The sequence below is a fragment of the Mycteria americana genome, chromosome 3 (genome assembly GCF_035582795.1).
Source record: "Mycteria americana isolate JAX WOST 10 ecotype Jacksonville Zoo and Gardens chromosome 3, USCA_MyAme_1.0, whole genome shotgun sequence".
In the NCBI taxonomy this organism is placed as follows: Eukaryota; Metazoa; Chordata; class Aves; order Ciconiiformes; family Ciconiidae; genus Mycteria; species Mycteria americana.
This window is the reverse complement of record NC_134367.1, coordinates 107,425,703-107,439,090: the sequence shown is the minus strand read 5'-3', so window position 1 is coordinate 107,439,090 and position 13,388 is coordinate 107,425,703. Positions and strand designations below refer to the sequence as shown.

The 13,388-nt window shown below is 39.9% G+C and overlaps 1 protein-coding gene across 2 annotated transcripts in view; it reads left to right on the top strand.

The window, feature by feature from the left end:
- The first annotated feature begins 327 nt into the window (after positions 1-327).
- The window catches only part of RAB3GAP2 (RAB3 GTPase activating non-catalytic protein subunit 2), a 48,624-nt gene continuing 35,563 nt past the window's right edge, over positions 328-13,388 (top strand). For both annotated transcript variants that reach the window (XM_075496456.1, XM_075496455.1), the window contains exons 1-2: positions 328-492; positions 11,551-11,615. In XM_075496456.1, the coding sequence (XP_075352571.1) occupies positions 384-492; positions 11,551-11,615 (174 nt within the window). In that variant the 5' untranslated portion in view covers positions 328-383. The remainder of the gene's footprint in view (positions 493-11,550; positions 11,616-13,388) is intronic.

The window sequence follows — 13,388 nt, the reverse complement described above, 5'->3', positions numbered from 1 at the left end:
CCACCACCCCGCATCCCGCCTCCTCAGAGAGGCTCCCGCCGCCTCTACCCTGGGCCAGTTTTTTGCCCGCAAGCAGCCGCGTCGCTGCCCGGCGGAGGAGGACCGTGAGCCCCTGAGCCGCCCCGCGGCTGCAGCCGGCTCCGTCCCATCCCCGCTGCTGCCGCGGCCCGGGGCGGACGAGGCCACACCGGGCCCTCAAGGGCTGCACCGCGACCGCCGCTGCCCGCCACTGCCAACGGCTGCCGGGGTCACGTGGCACCTCCAGCGGCACGCGGGGGGCGGGAGGGGCCTGTCCGCGCCGCGCATGCGCCCTGCGCAGGTCCGCGCGGCGCCGGGCGTGAGGGCGGTCTGCCACCGTTTCCGGGTTGGGTGGCGGCGGCACCATGTCGTGCGCGCTGGTCCCCTTCGGCTGCTTCCAGGACCTGGAGGTGGTTCGCGACTTCCTGTGCCCGCACCGCCGTCAGGGCAGCGCCGCGGCCGGCAAGGAGAGCGGTGAGTCCGCCCCGCGGTGCCGGGGAGCTGGGGGCCTGGTTCGGGCCGGCCCGGCCCGGCCCGGCCCGGCGCGTGTGGGGGCGGTGGTGATGGTGGGGCTGGGGCTGTTCCCCGCGGCCCCCTCGGGGCTCCCTGCGGCGGGAGTCTCGATCCTCCCGCGAAGAGCCCCCCGTCGTCGGGGGCCTGTCCCGGCGGGGCCGTGCGCCCCTGTCCGGTGGCCACAGCCGGGGCTGCCTGACGGGGAGGCCGGAGGTGCCGGCTGAGCTCTGGGCTCACTCGTCCCCACTCTCCTAACCGTCCCTATCCACTCAAAGGTGTGCTAGGGGCGCGCAGGGGGTAACAGCGGATAGCTGAGTGCTTGGTATCGTTACTGTGATAAAGGGCTGTAAAGGGTGGATATCCTGCTACAGGTGCCACATCTTCACCTACAAGTTCTGATTTTCCTGCTGTCCGGAAGTTTCAGGTGTTCAGCTGTTGTCAGATGTCGGTCCTTATCCTGTGGTATGTCGGTGAAGCTCTTTGGCCACAGAGCATGTACGCCACAAACTTCGAGGTGAAAGTTTGTAATTTTCTCGCTAAGAGAGTGCAGTAGTCTGAAGATGTTCTAGTAAAGTTGACAAACGTTGTGCATGTAGGGTTGTGTAATAATGCAAAACACATTTAAAGTATACTAAAGATTTAGTTTGGAAGCTTAAATTAAAAGACAATAAATCGTACAGCAACTACAGTCTGAAGTTGTGGACCAGATTTCTGTTGTGTGAGGGAGTGCACAGAGCAAGCTGAGCTGTCTGGAACAGAAGCTGTATTTTCAACAGAGAAGAAGGACCAACAGATCCATGCCCAGGACAGGCAGTACAGGGAAATGAGACACTGGCTTGTATGTTGTTAGTGCTGTACTGTGTTAACTGTATTTGGCTGGTGGTTTGGCTTTCTGGCAACAGCATGGAAAGAAAGTGTTTGAAGAGGTTAATGAGGATGCTTGTAAAGTTCTCTCAACTGTAAACAGAGCTATGAGAGAAAGCAGCAAGGTGCTTATTTAAAAAGCTTAAAAGGTCTGGGGGGGAATTAAAAGAGGGGGAGATCGTAGGATAGTTTGTGTTGGAAGGGACCTTTAAAGTCCATCGGTCCAACCCCCCTGCCATGGGCAGGGACATCTTTCACTAGATCAGGTTGCTCAAAGCCCTGTCCAACGTGACCTTGAACACTTGCAATGATGGAACATCCATGACTTCTCTAGGCAACTTGTTCCAGTGTCTCACCACCTTCATCATAAAAAATTTCTTCCTTACAACCAATCTAAATCTACCCTCTTTCAGTTTAAAACTGTTGGCCCTTGTCCTGTCACTGCAGATCCTGGTAAAAAGATGACACAACAATTGTGAAAAAGGTTTTTAAAGTACACTGTATGTTCAGCTAGTTAACTTTACCACTAAAACTTCTGTATGTGTGTTGTTATATTTTATTATTGCTTTCTTTTTGTGTTCAAGATTGAATTTAATTTACTTTATTGTTGAAATGCACTTGGAAGAAAGTAATTCTGGAAGAATTTTATACAGCCAGTCTTCATTGTCCAAAACTTTTGGTAGAAAACAATAATGTGCTGCTACTTGTGCTTGTTTGACTCCAATAATGCCTAAAAAATGCGTAGAGATTCCATATGGCTTTTCTTTTGGTATCATCTGTATCTAAAGGAAGGATTCTGGAACCATTAGGGTCCTGTTAGTGCCTCTTGAATACTGAAGATAAAAGCAAAAGATTGTAATGTGTTTGTGTTTCTAAAAGTATGTGCTGAAAGAATTAAAATATTTCTCTTGTATTTGGTGGTACATGTGAGAGAAGTTTGTGTAAAATAACTTTTGGATACTTTTGTTGGAATGGATTTATCAAATGGCAGCTGTAAAGAGAGAAAACATTTACTATGTTGTAAAACCGCAAAAATGATAGAAGCAAAGAAGGTACGTGTTCTAAAATGTGCTGTTCTTGCGTTTTAATGAGTTGGCTGTATTCTGGACTATTTTTATATTTGCTCATTCAGTCATCAAGGCAGAATGTCAGAATTGAGTATTTTTCAAAATATTGCTCATTTAGACTTTTTGAAATCTTTTGGATTTGTGCCTGTAATTTTTTGATACCACAGCTGTTCTCATGGTTCAGGATAAATAAGCATGAATGTAAGCAAGTAAGAGTTCCCAAAGTGACTTTTACATAAGATTATAAACTAGTCATTTTGAAGCATAAATCCTTGGTGCATTCATTTTTGACAGAGAGAAACACTATTACAACTTGCAGAGGTATCTTAAGTTAGAAATAAGTAAATTGTGGAGGTATCCTAAGTTAGAAAAAAATTTAGTGGAGCAGGAAACTCTTCCCTGTACGCTTGTTTCTCCAACTCTGCTTTGCTGCTACTTTGTGGCGTAGCCAACTGAATAGTTAGGCTGCATATTGCATTTTATGGTACAAAGAGCCAGGGCAAATATTTTTAACTAAGCAAGATATAAATAATTTTTTTTTTTTAATCAAGGAATGCTTTAGTAAAAACTGTTCCATTGGCAGTATGTACTGTTTTAAAACAGTAGTTTATTAAAGTTGTACATTTAAAAACTTGAATTTTAACATGCTTTTATATTTTTAGTTTTTAGGGAAAAAAAACTAATGAGCAGTTTGTTTTTACTGATCAGTTCAACAAAGAAAATATGTTCATTTGCTATCAAATACAAGTTTTGTACTAGTGTAATTTATGTACTAATCTTATGTACTAAATTTATGTAATTGCTTATGTGTGAACAAACATAGCTTAATAAACACATGTCAAAGTAAAAAGTATTTTTTATTTTAAACTGGAGAACCGGCACCTTTTATTTACTATTTTTTTCTTGTGTGTTTGGGTTTTTAAAAGTTACATTGAATTTGTGTGGAAACTCTTTCACTACTAGTTAAACGAAAAATGTTGTCTACCTTAGGAAAATAAATGTTCATATTAAATATTTTTATTAAACAAAGAGTACTTCAATTAACAAATTGATTACTTTTTTTTTTGAGTCATAACTTCATGTTTTAGGTGCTTAGTAGAATTCTCAAAAGCTCCTGTCAGATTTTGGATAACAAATGTTTTTGCAAAGGTGCCTCCAGGATCTTCAGTGTGTGCTTTTTGGTGTTTTTGTTTCAAGCTATGGGTCTTCTCTTTTTTTGGTTGCTTAGTTTTAGATCAGAGAAGTTTTTTTTGCTGTTTTAGCTGTAGTAATTTTTTCATTCTAACCAAAATATTTTCTGTGAGTCTATTGGCCTCACTACAATCTGGGGTGGTTAATGTAAAAGCATTTTTGTAGATACATTTTAAATGAAAAGAATTTGCCTACTCTGGAAAATGCAAGCAGTATACATTTCTAAATCACTGTGTGATACTGTGACTTTAATAAAAGTTAGCAGTTAGATGCCTTTATTATGAATAAAAACACTGTACCTTTTCACCTAGTTGTATTTGACATCACAACATATTTAATTTAATTATAGTAAGTTAATCTAGGTTGTCAATTTCACATTTAATTTGGAAAGGTGCTGCATGTATTAGAAATATAGATGTAGGTTACTGACTTAAAAAAAAACCCTCTGCATTTTTATTCTAAGGGAACTTGATTATTATTTTTTTCCTTCCTTTGTACAGGTAAATATTTAAACACATTCAACAGTAGAAAAAGGTGATGGAAAGCATCCATCAACTACAGCTTCACTTAATCTTTTTCTGTAGCCCAACAGAGTGTCTAGTTTATGCAAAGGATATACTTGTCTGGTAAGCTGGGTGTCCTCCTCCTTTGAACCTCATGTGAAGTCAGTTTTGCAGGTGCCTGTTTCCTCCCAGGTGAGGAAACACTGGAAGGAAGGGTTCATGTCGTTCTCCTTGCTTGCGTTATGCAATCATATGTTAAGATTGCTAATAATGCAATGCTGAAATAACTTAAGAAAAATGTTCATAGACTGTTGAGATGACTGCTGATCTGTAGTGATACAAATATACAGCTACTTTTTAATTGTTTGTATTAGAATAAAAGGTGTTGAGGTGGATCTTGCCTCATGTGGCTTAAATAGATAAAAACAGTATTATGGAGTAAACTGGTTAAAGATGCTTCATATGGAATTCCCATCCCTTTATCCTCTAGGAAAAAAGGGGGTTGAATGCTTTTCCATATTTTAATGATCAGGACTAATAAAGCATGAGAATTTAAGATTCTTGGGAGAAGTTAATGCTAATAATGAGGCACAAATCCTCTGTGGAGCCTGAGCCTTGTGGTATCTAAGCGGCTTTGAAAACTGCTGTTTCAAATGTGTGAATACTGGGAATAGAAGTATTTGCTTTATGTTTAGTTTGACAGCATGCTGTGTTGAAGATGTTTTGGGATGCATGTTGGCTAGATCAGAAGACAGCTGGAACAGTTAATTCCATTATACAACTGTCTATAATAAGGCATACAACATGAATGAAAAAATCCATCTTATTTGCAAAATGTGATAAAGCTTCACAGGCATAACAGAATTTTAGCATTAGGAAGTTAATGGATATTTAACTGAAAAGAGCAGAAAATTGAGCAATAAAGACACATAACATTTTCTGTAATCTTTATAATTTGAGGAATTTAACTATAGTTTATTTAAAGTGATGTGTCTCTGTTCTTCCAGTAGACTCTGAGCTTGAATGGTGTGTTTTAAAATATTTGATAGGCTTGATGACAGCAATTCAGTGACATAGCCAGGTAGGACTGCTGCTAGCTAAACTTTGGGGGTGTTAATACGAAATTAAAAAATCAGTACTTTCCTGATGTGCAGATATTTTTAGTTCCCAAATGTGTTTATCTCCCATTACCTAAATGAAATTAATAAAAAAACCAAACCCAGACTTGTCCTTGGGAGTTCCCAAGCAATGATACCTGCATCTATGATAGTGAGCTGGCTGCTTCAGAGCAGCGTGTGGCACAGCACACAACTTTGAGATGCTGCTGCTTATTCAGGGGGAACAAAAAAATCAACCCCCTGATTTAGGGGGTTGCTCAGAGCTATGAGGTGTCACTTTACTGCTTCTTTTTACAGTAGGAACGATGGCTTAAGCCTGGTGAAGGAACTCTTCTCCAAAATCCAGCACTGTTACATTGACTGCATCCTGAAAAGTGCTCTTCAGCCCAGTTCCTCTAAACAACATCTTTGGAGTTGTTCTTGCACACTTTGCTTTATCTGGATCAAGTAATTTAATTCAGAAATACAGAAGGCCGGGCTTTTTATTTCAGAGTTGCAAACAAGGTTACCAAAACAACAAAAAAACCCATTACAAAATCAAATTCTAGATTGCATTTAACAGTAGGGTTGTTCTTAACTGTTTCTGTATCCCTCTTATTGAATTTGGTATATTCTTATTGAAGAGTCTTCTGACAAGCTCTTTTATATTGCCTCTTTAATCAGATTGTCCCTGTCCAGATTGTATGATATACATTTAAGATTTGTTTCTTTCAGTTTTCAAGTAAAATATCATAAAAATACGCACTCTGCCTGCATTGTGTTACATCTGTAATTCTTAATACATTCTGAGATATGGGGAAGACTAAATGATATGCTTCTAACACACATGACAGAATGGTGTCAGAGTACTTTGTCCAAATTATCTTCGCATCTGACTTTTTTTGCTGCTTTAGCACCTCCTTTACTGGATAGACTTCCTTCTTTCTTGCAATAACTTAAGCTGTCACTTGCACCTGAAAGAAAGCTGAAGCTTCCCCCCAAACTTCCCTACCTCAAACTTTGTTTTTGGAGTTAAATTACAACTGTAAACCATGGCAATGTGCAGCATTACTTTAAAGAATCTGTGTAGTACCTGGCTGATCTTTAACTTAGTTGTCTTTTATTCTGTTGAAAGCAGTTGTGACCATCTAAAGGAAGAGAAATTGTTCAAGTGGTTCTTTTACAGATTATCTAGCTAACTTAGTTTGTGTCACACCCTCCCCCCCCCCCCACTTATGGACGTCTGAAGTGGTAAGAGAAAACAAATGTAATACTAGTCTCAAAAGGGGCTTCCTAGTAATGCTGGCAAAACAACCTAATATATTTGTCCACCTCTGTGTTGGAGGAGCTTTGGAAACGAATGGCCTATGATTTCTGAATAGCAAGAAGATTCTAAAATATTTCTAAAATTCCTTGGCCTGAAAAGAAAAGAAACTGCTTCTATTTCTTCACTAATTATGCAATCCAATGGTATCTGAAACTCTTGCACTTAATAAGCAATCATTTCTTGCACTATTACTTAATTTTATAAATTCTTAAAGCATGGATGGGAAACAAGCTGGAAGATCATAAACCCAACAAACTACATGCATGCAATTAAGTGTCGTGGTTTAACCCCGGTAGGCAGCTAATACCACACAGCTGCTTGCTCACTTCCTGCTGCGGTGGGATGGGGAAGAGAATGGGAAAGGTAAAAGTGAGAAAATGTGTGGATTGAGATAAAGGCAGTTTAACAGGTAAAGCAAAAGCACTTGTGTGCAATCAAAGCAAAGCAAGGAATTCATTCACTCCTTCCCATCAGCAAGCAGGTGTTCAGCCATCTCTGGGGAAGCAGGGCTCCATCACGCATAACAGTTACTTGGGAAGACGGATGCCATAACTCTGAATGTCACCCCCTTCCTTCTCTCCCCTAGCTTTTATCGCTGGGCATGACATATGGTATGGGATAGCCCTTTGGTCAGCTGGGGTCAGCTGTCCTTTGTCCACTCCCAACTTCTTGCACGTCACCGACCCGCTTGCTGCAGAGCAGTGTGAGAAACAGAAAAGGCCTTGATGCTGTGCAAGCACTTTTCAGCAATGGCTAAAACATCGGTGTGTTTGTGACGTCACAGGTCCAAAACACAGCACCATACAAGCTACTATGACGAAAATTAACTCTATCCCAGCCAAAACCAGTACATTAAGATATGAAACAAATTGATGCATGGCTTGGTTTTATTTATCATTTTTATATGTACAAAGAGTATACATAATAGTTTTTTGGCTGATGCAGCTTGATACTTTATGGCCAATAATCTAAAACCTGTTGGGGACAGATTAAAGGCTTGTGTATGAGGTGAAATTTTTCTTATTAAAAAAAAAAAAAATCTGTGAACATAAAAATGCTTGTTTTAAAGCTATATATCAGTGTAGGTAGGGGTATTGACCTTTGTGGCTTTGGGAGTCCAGTTTTCAACACATGCTCTCCCACTTGGGCAAACATAGTCTTCTGGGCAAGCCCATGCGAACCACGTCTTCTGGTACCTGCTGCATAGAGCTGGAACATAGAGGTGAGGGTAGGAGGGAGAGGTTTCTGCTACCTGCTCCAGGTCATCATGGTGCTCTGGAAGGGAGGACACTGGCAGTTTTCTGTGCTCAGAGATAGATTCTGTGATTTAGGAAGTCTTAGACTGAGTAAGAACATCTTTCATACTGAATTTGACCTGTTAAATGCCTATTAGACCTCATTGGTCTAGATCTGTTGCTAAGATTTCTCTTCCCTCTTTTCTTGTTTTTTAAACAAAGCATGCTTATCAGTAGAAATTATTCTTTTGGGTCTTCAGTTTATGATAAGTATGCTTGAAACAAATTTTCTTATACATTAACACCAATGCTGCAAATGTGCAGCATTTAAATCAGCTCTAAAGTTTTAAATGTGCTGATGATGGAGCTTTAATGCTATGTGCTTCAAATTAGAGTGGTTCTTGTAGACCCAGTAGATTAACTTTTATTTTTGCAATCTCCACAGTAAAGCAGAATCTGATATATTGCTGCTGCTTTATCAAAATAGGGAGAGCTGTTTCCCAGACATCTACTACTAGTCAGAGATGGCGATGAATAGAAATGTAGATTTGCACAGGAAGGCTTGATTTTTCCCAACAGTGAACTGGAAAAAATGAATATGTTGCAAGTCAAGAACTGTTTAGGGCCTATTTATGTATTGGTTACTAGATCATGTCTTTCATTCCATGGTTGCTAGCTCTAATCTGCAATGTTGCTAAAGGAAACGGTGGGGTATTTCTTCAAAATCTGCGTTGTAGACAGAACTTGGATCCTGTGTCATCTCTCACTTGAGCAACACTGTTAGGTGCTGGTGGATGGGAGAGTCTCTGCCAGCTGACAGCTTCTGTGGAATATTTTGTAATGCATTGGCACAGGTGAATAACAGTGTGCTTTGAGTTAAAGTATTACAGGTGTATCCCTCTGCTTCTCTGTCCATTGTTTCAGAGATTAGTTGTCTGTTGTTTAATACCCTGCTTCACTAGCCATTGCATAGGTGAAGTGTCTGAATGAAATAGATAAGGAAACAATTTTTTTTTTAATTTAATTTCTTTTTTTAAAAAAAATGTATGGAAAGAGGGAAAGCAGGGGCTTGAGAAATACACGCTTAGTGCATGCAGGGGCAGTCTGTACAATGTGGAAGCTGGGTAAGAAGGAGCAAGCTTGTAAACTTTTGTAAGCTGGAGGGGATGCTGGCTTTGCGGAGCAGGACACAGTTCTGAAAGATCTCTGCAGCTGGGATGTTGCCTCACCATTACCTCGTTTTTCCACCCTTTTTTGATTGATCTAGCTTCATCCGAGGAAGATGACAACAACCATGAAAATATAGCTAGTCACAAAGAGGCAGCAAGAATCCTCACAGTTAAAAGTTTTATGTTGGGTGTTTGGTCTCAGAATTGAAATGGCTGAGGTTTCTTGGAAAGGTTGGTCTGCTCTGTGCTGTAGGGGAAGGTGCTGGCCCCAACTGTGTTTCTTGGATATGGTTGTGTTTCTCTCTGGACCGTGGCAATGCTGACAGATTTCTTGCCTCCATGGACTTTATACGAAGGAGATTTTGTTGCCATTTGAGATGATAAAATGCAAACAGAAGTAGAATTTTGTTAGTTACCTTAAACTAAACATTGAGGTTAGCTAATGCTTTCTTCTTGCAGTTTATATTCAAAAGTATTTGCCATAATTCTCCTTTATATATTTGTACACTGGAAAATTTTCAACCTCAAATACAAGATGAGACTGTCGCCCTTGAAAGCTTGTTGCGTATATAGTTATACCTGAAATAAAGGTGCAGTCAGGTCTGTATTGATGATGATGCAGCAAAACTGGCTGACTCGCCTACTTCGTAGATGGTACAGACCTTTCAATTTAACAAAGGTTATTTCTGGAGTGGGCGTTTTGTCTTCTACAGTCTTGTGAAATACCTTCTCAACAGCATTGGTGGAAAGTTTCTTTCTTAAGCTAAAATATTTTTTAAAGTTTTTTGTCTTCATTAGCCATACAAAAGTTAAAAAATCTGCCTGAACAGATGGAATACAGATTTCTGTTTTCTTGTCCTGGATTCTGCCTTGCTTTGTTTGGTGGCAAAGGAACCAGAGTTTTTAGACCAAGTAAAACTGGAGTGTTTGTGATACAAACCTTTTTATCCATACTGTTTGACCATCCAAAATGGCAAAAACTTGCTTGTTTAAAACTAAATTTAAACTAATTTGAGACATGGCATTTAAACAACTTCTTAAAGTAAATGTAACCATGATATCAGTTAATGAAAAACTTGAAAGAAATCCTTGGAAAAGTCTTGAAGTCTTATTGATGTTACTGCTTCAGATTTCATGTTTGTGCTTCTGGATGGAAGTCAGTGCTTGCTTTTCCACTGAACTACAGGGATACTTACTGAGGGTCCCAATGATGGTGGTGTTTGAGAATTGGACATCTTTTACTACCAAGTGCCTATGCATAATTACCTTTTGCATAGGCTTTTACATTCACATCAAATTCTGTATTTTTAGATGAAAGAATTTCAGTTGTTTTTTATATGATTAATGTATTAACTCTTAAGACAACTGAGAAGTAGGCCTGTCTCTGTGAACCTCTGTTTTTTCAGGTGTTTGAGGTATTTTGTAAGCTTGTGGTTTCTCTGAGGTTTCAGAATGACATAATTGAAACTGATCAGTGTCTCATTAATTTGCCTCTGTGTTGTCTTGCAAAGAGGTAAATGCCGAAGGTCCTTGTGCTCATTTTCCCCTCAGAGGCCACAGCTTTTGTTTTGGCTGCTTTGGGAGTGGTGGTGGTGGGGTCTGCATTATTCTGGGCTCAGGTGTTTTGTTGTCATGCATGAACTTCCATGTCCTATTAAAATGAACTTATGTTGCTACTGGCTGATCCTGCAATTATCTTAAACCAATCCAAAATCCATCATTATGGAAGGAACATATCTTACTTATGTATAGAAATACTGCTTCTCATAAAATTGTGCATATGTGGTTCTTGTGGTGTGTTACAAGGTCATCTTATGTAAGATATCTGGGGACAAGTACATAAAGTCCTGAAGGGTTGGAGAGAGCCTGCTGTCCCCTTCCTTTCCCTCTGTAGCTGCCTGATATGTACAAGATGAGTCTTCTGTTGTCTTTGGAGTAGTAACAATTAGCTAAATCAAGCTAAAGCTTAAATTTTGCAGTGAGGTCTTAGGTCTTTGTACCCGCTGGAGAAAGTTTTTGTCAAGTGGACATGTAGGGTTTCCCCCCCTTATGCCCTCACTCTTTGCTTCAGCTTGCTGTATAAAGCTAGAAATATGTCTTGGCTCTCTTGAAGTGGCTGTGGAGAAACTGAGAAAAGACAAATTTGATTGAATAATTCTAGTACAATGCAGAAAGGCCCTTTTGAAGGATCAATGATGTGTTGTACCAGGCACTGTAAGATGTTACTTGCCCTGAGTTCTAGATGCAGTCTATCAGAATTAATTTGACCCATCTATCAGAATTAATTTGTCCCAGGTGGTGTTGCACCTGTTTCCAGTTTGTACTTAGGTTACATCTTCTGTTATTACTTTTCCATAGTGTCAAAAATGGAAGTAAATACCGAGAAATAAGACAGCTGTTTCTACCACTTCATGGTTCTTTCTGTAGAACTTGTTTAGTATCTGCCATAAACAAAGTTATAATGCATTGGCGGGGAAAGGAAAACAACCACCAGCAATCCTTTTTGATTGTGTTTTTTGTTGCCTATGCTGTATTCATGTGACAAATCTTTTTTCATTTAAAACAGGCAAATCAACAAGCTGGGAAGATGGTGGCTGGGGAGCCTGGGATGAAGCAGAATTACAAGAGCCTGTAAGTTCATATGTATGAGTTTTCATTGCTAACTTGCCTATTCTAAAAGACTTTTCCACATGTTTGTGTGCGTGGTGGTTTTTTGTTTTCTTCTATGTAGTTATCACCTGGGTAAGAAGGATCTTGACCAGTGTTTTAAATGTGACTGCTTGTTTGTCCCTTGCTCCCGTAATTGTTTCTAAATATAGCTTGGATGTTACCTATTGTGATAATTACTCATATTCTTGTATTCTGTAGGTTTTTTCTCACTAGAATGTACACATCTTTCTGTGCTGCTGCAGCTGGGGTTATCTTTTTTTGTCCTATAGATAGCCAGAGACAGTAGGGCATGGCAGTTATAATAACCTACCATGAGCTGATATAAATCAAAGACTCCTAAATCATGAACCACTGACACAAGCATCCTTCTAATGATCACGTAGTACTCCTTTTATGTTGTGATGTGCGGATGGTGTTGCAGGAGGGATCAAATTACATACGTAGGATGGAGCAGCACAGCTGCTCTTTAAAGGGGGGGAAAGCATCCCTCTGTCCAGCTAGTTCAGCTAAGAATAACATGGCTAGTCTATAACTGTTGGTAAGGCTGAGACTTCTAGCTCGGTGCTAGAAAGATACACTTGGTGCTAGAAGACTTCTAGCTGCCAGGATAAAATGTTTAGGGAAGCTGTCTGTGTAGAAATCCTCTGCACCTGAATGAATCATCTGAACAGAATTGCTTGGTTAATTCCCTGTTAGAAAGAGCTAAGGGTAGACTGAAGAATTCAGCCCTCACCTTGCTAACAGAACTCTCTGATCTGCTGTCTTTATCTCAGTATGCAGGAAGATTGCCCAAGGAGTTGGGCAGTATCCTTGTAACTACTTACTTCAGCAGGGAAACAGATTTTTCAGCTGAGGTGAGAAACAAATTGAAACGAGCATGGTGTCTCCCAGGGATGAATCACTGACGCTGATGTCAGGGAATAACAAGAGTATAAAAACTTTTAAATAGGATGGGTATTCAGCTCCCCTATAATTGCCATGAAATTAGTGTGTTTCTCAGGCCACATCTTTGTAAGATGTGCTGTAAAGTTTATAACTTCCTTAATGAGGAGAACAAATGCTTTGTTTACTACTTATGTTGTAATTTGATAGAACCAGCAGGTGTGGCTAAATTGAAATTGTCTTCTTTTTCACTCTTTAAAATGTCAAACTCTTCTCCCAGGTAGTTCACACACTTGTTGCTAAAGACCTCCTCCTCTGCTTATTTGCTTTCCACCAAAGTTGCTAGTAGTTCCAGGTCAAACTCTTCGGAAAGAATGAACTGTCATCCACAGCAAACAGGTTCTGTGTAGAAGCATATACGCACACCAAAATGAACCCATCAGTCTAGGACAGAGTTGAGAATTATTAGTATAATATAACAATGAATTCCTTTTTTAAAACTTCTAACTGTTGGTTGATTTGTATTATAGTTGGTGTAAAATGCATCTTTTCTTGGAATTACTCAAGTTGCCTGGACAAGTATCTATTTCATGGAACATAGCAACTTTTGAGAAGGCATTGAAAATTAAAAAAAAAAAAATCAAATTTAAAAAAGTTTTCTTCCATGAATTGTCTTTTTATGGAACTGATTAGCTATTTTGTAGGGATGGTGATGGTGAAATCCTGTCTTAAATGCTGATTTTAACCATTCTGTCTTTCACCTTTGAAAGTAGTTTCTTTTGACAAGTTCAGTGCTTTTCCTGTTTTAAGTCTTAGCTTATTTTTGTCACTAACATGAGATGGCCATATTTT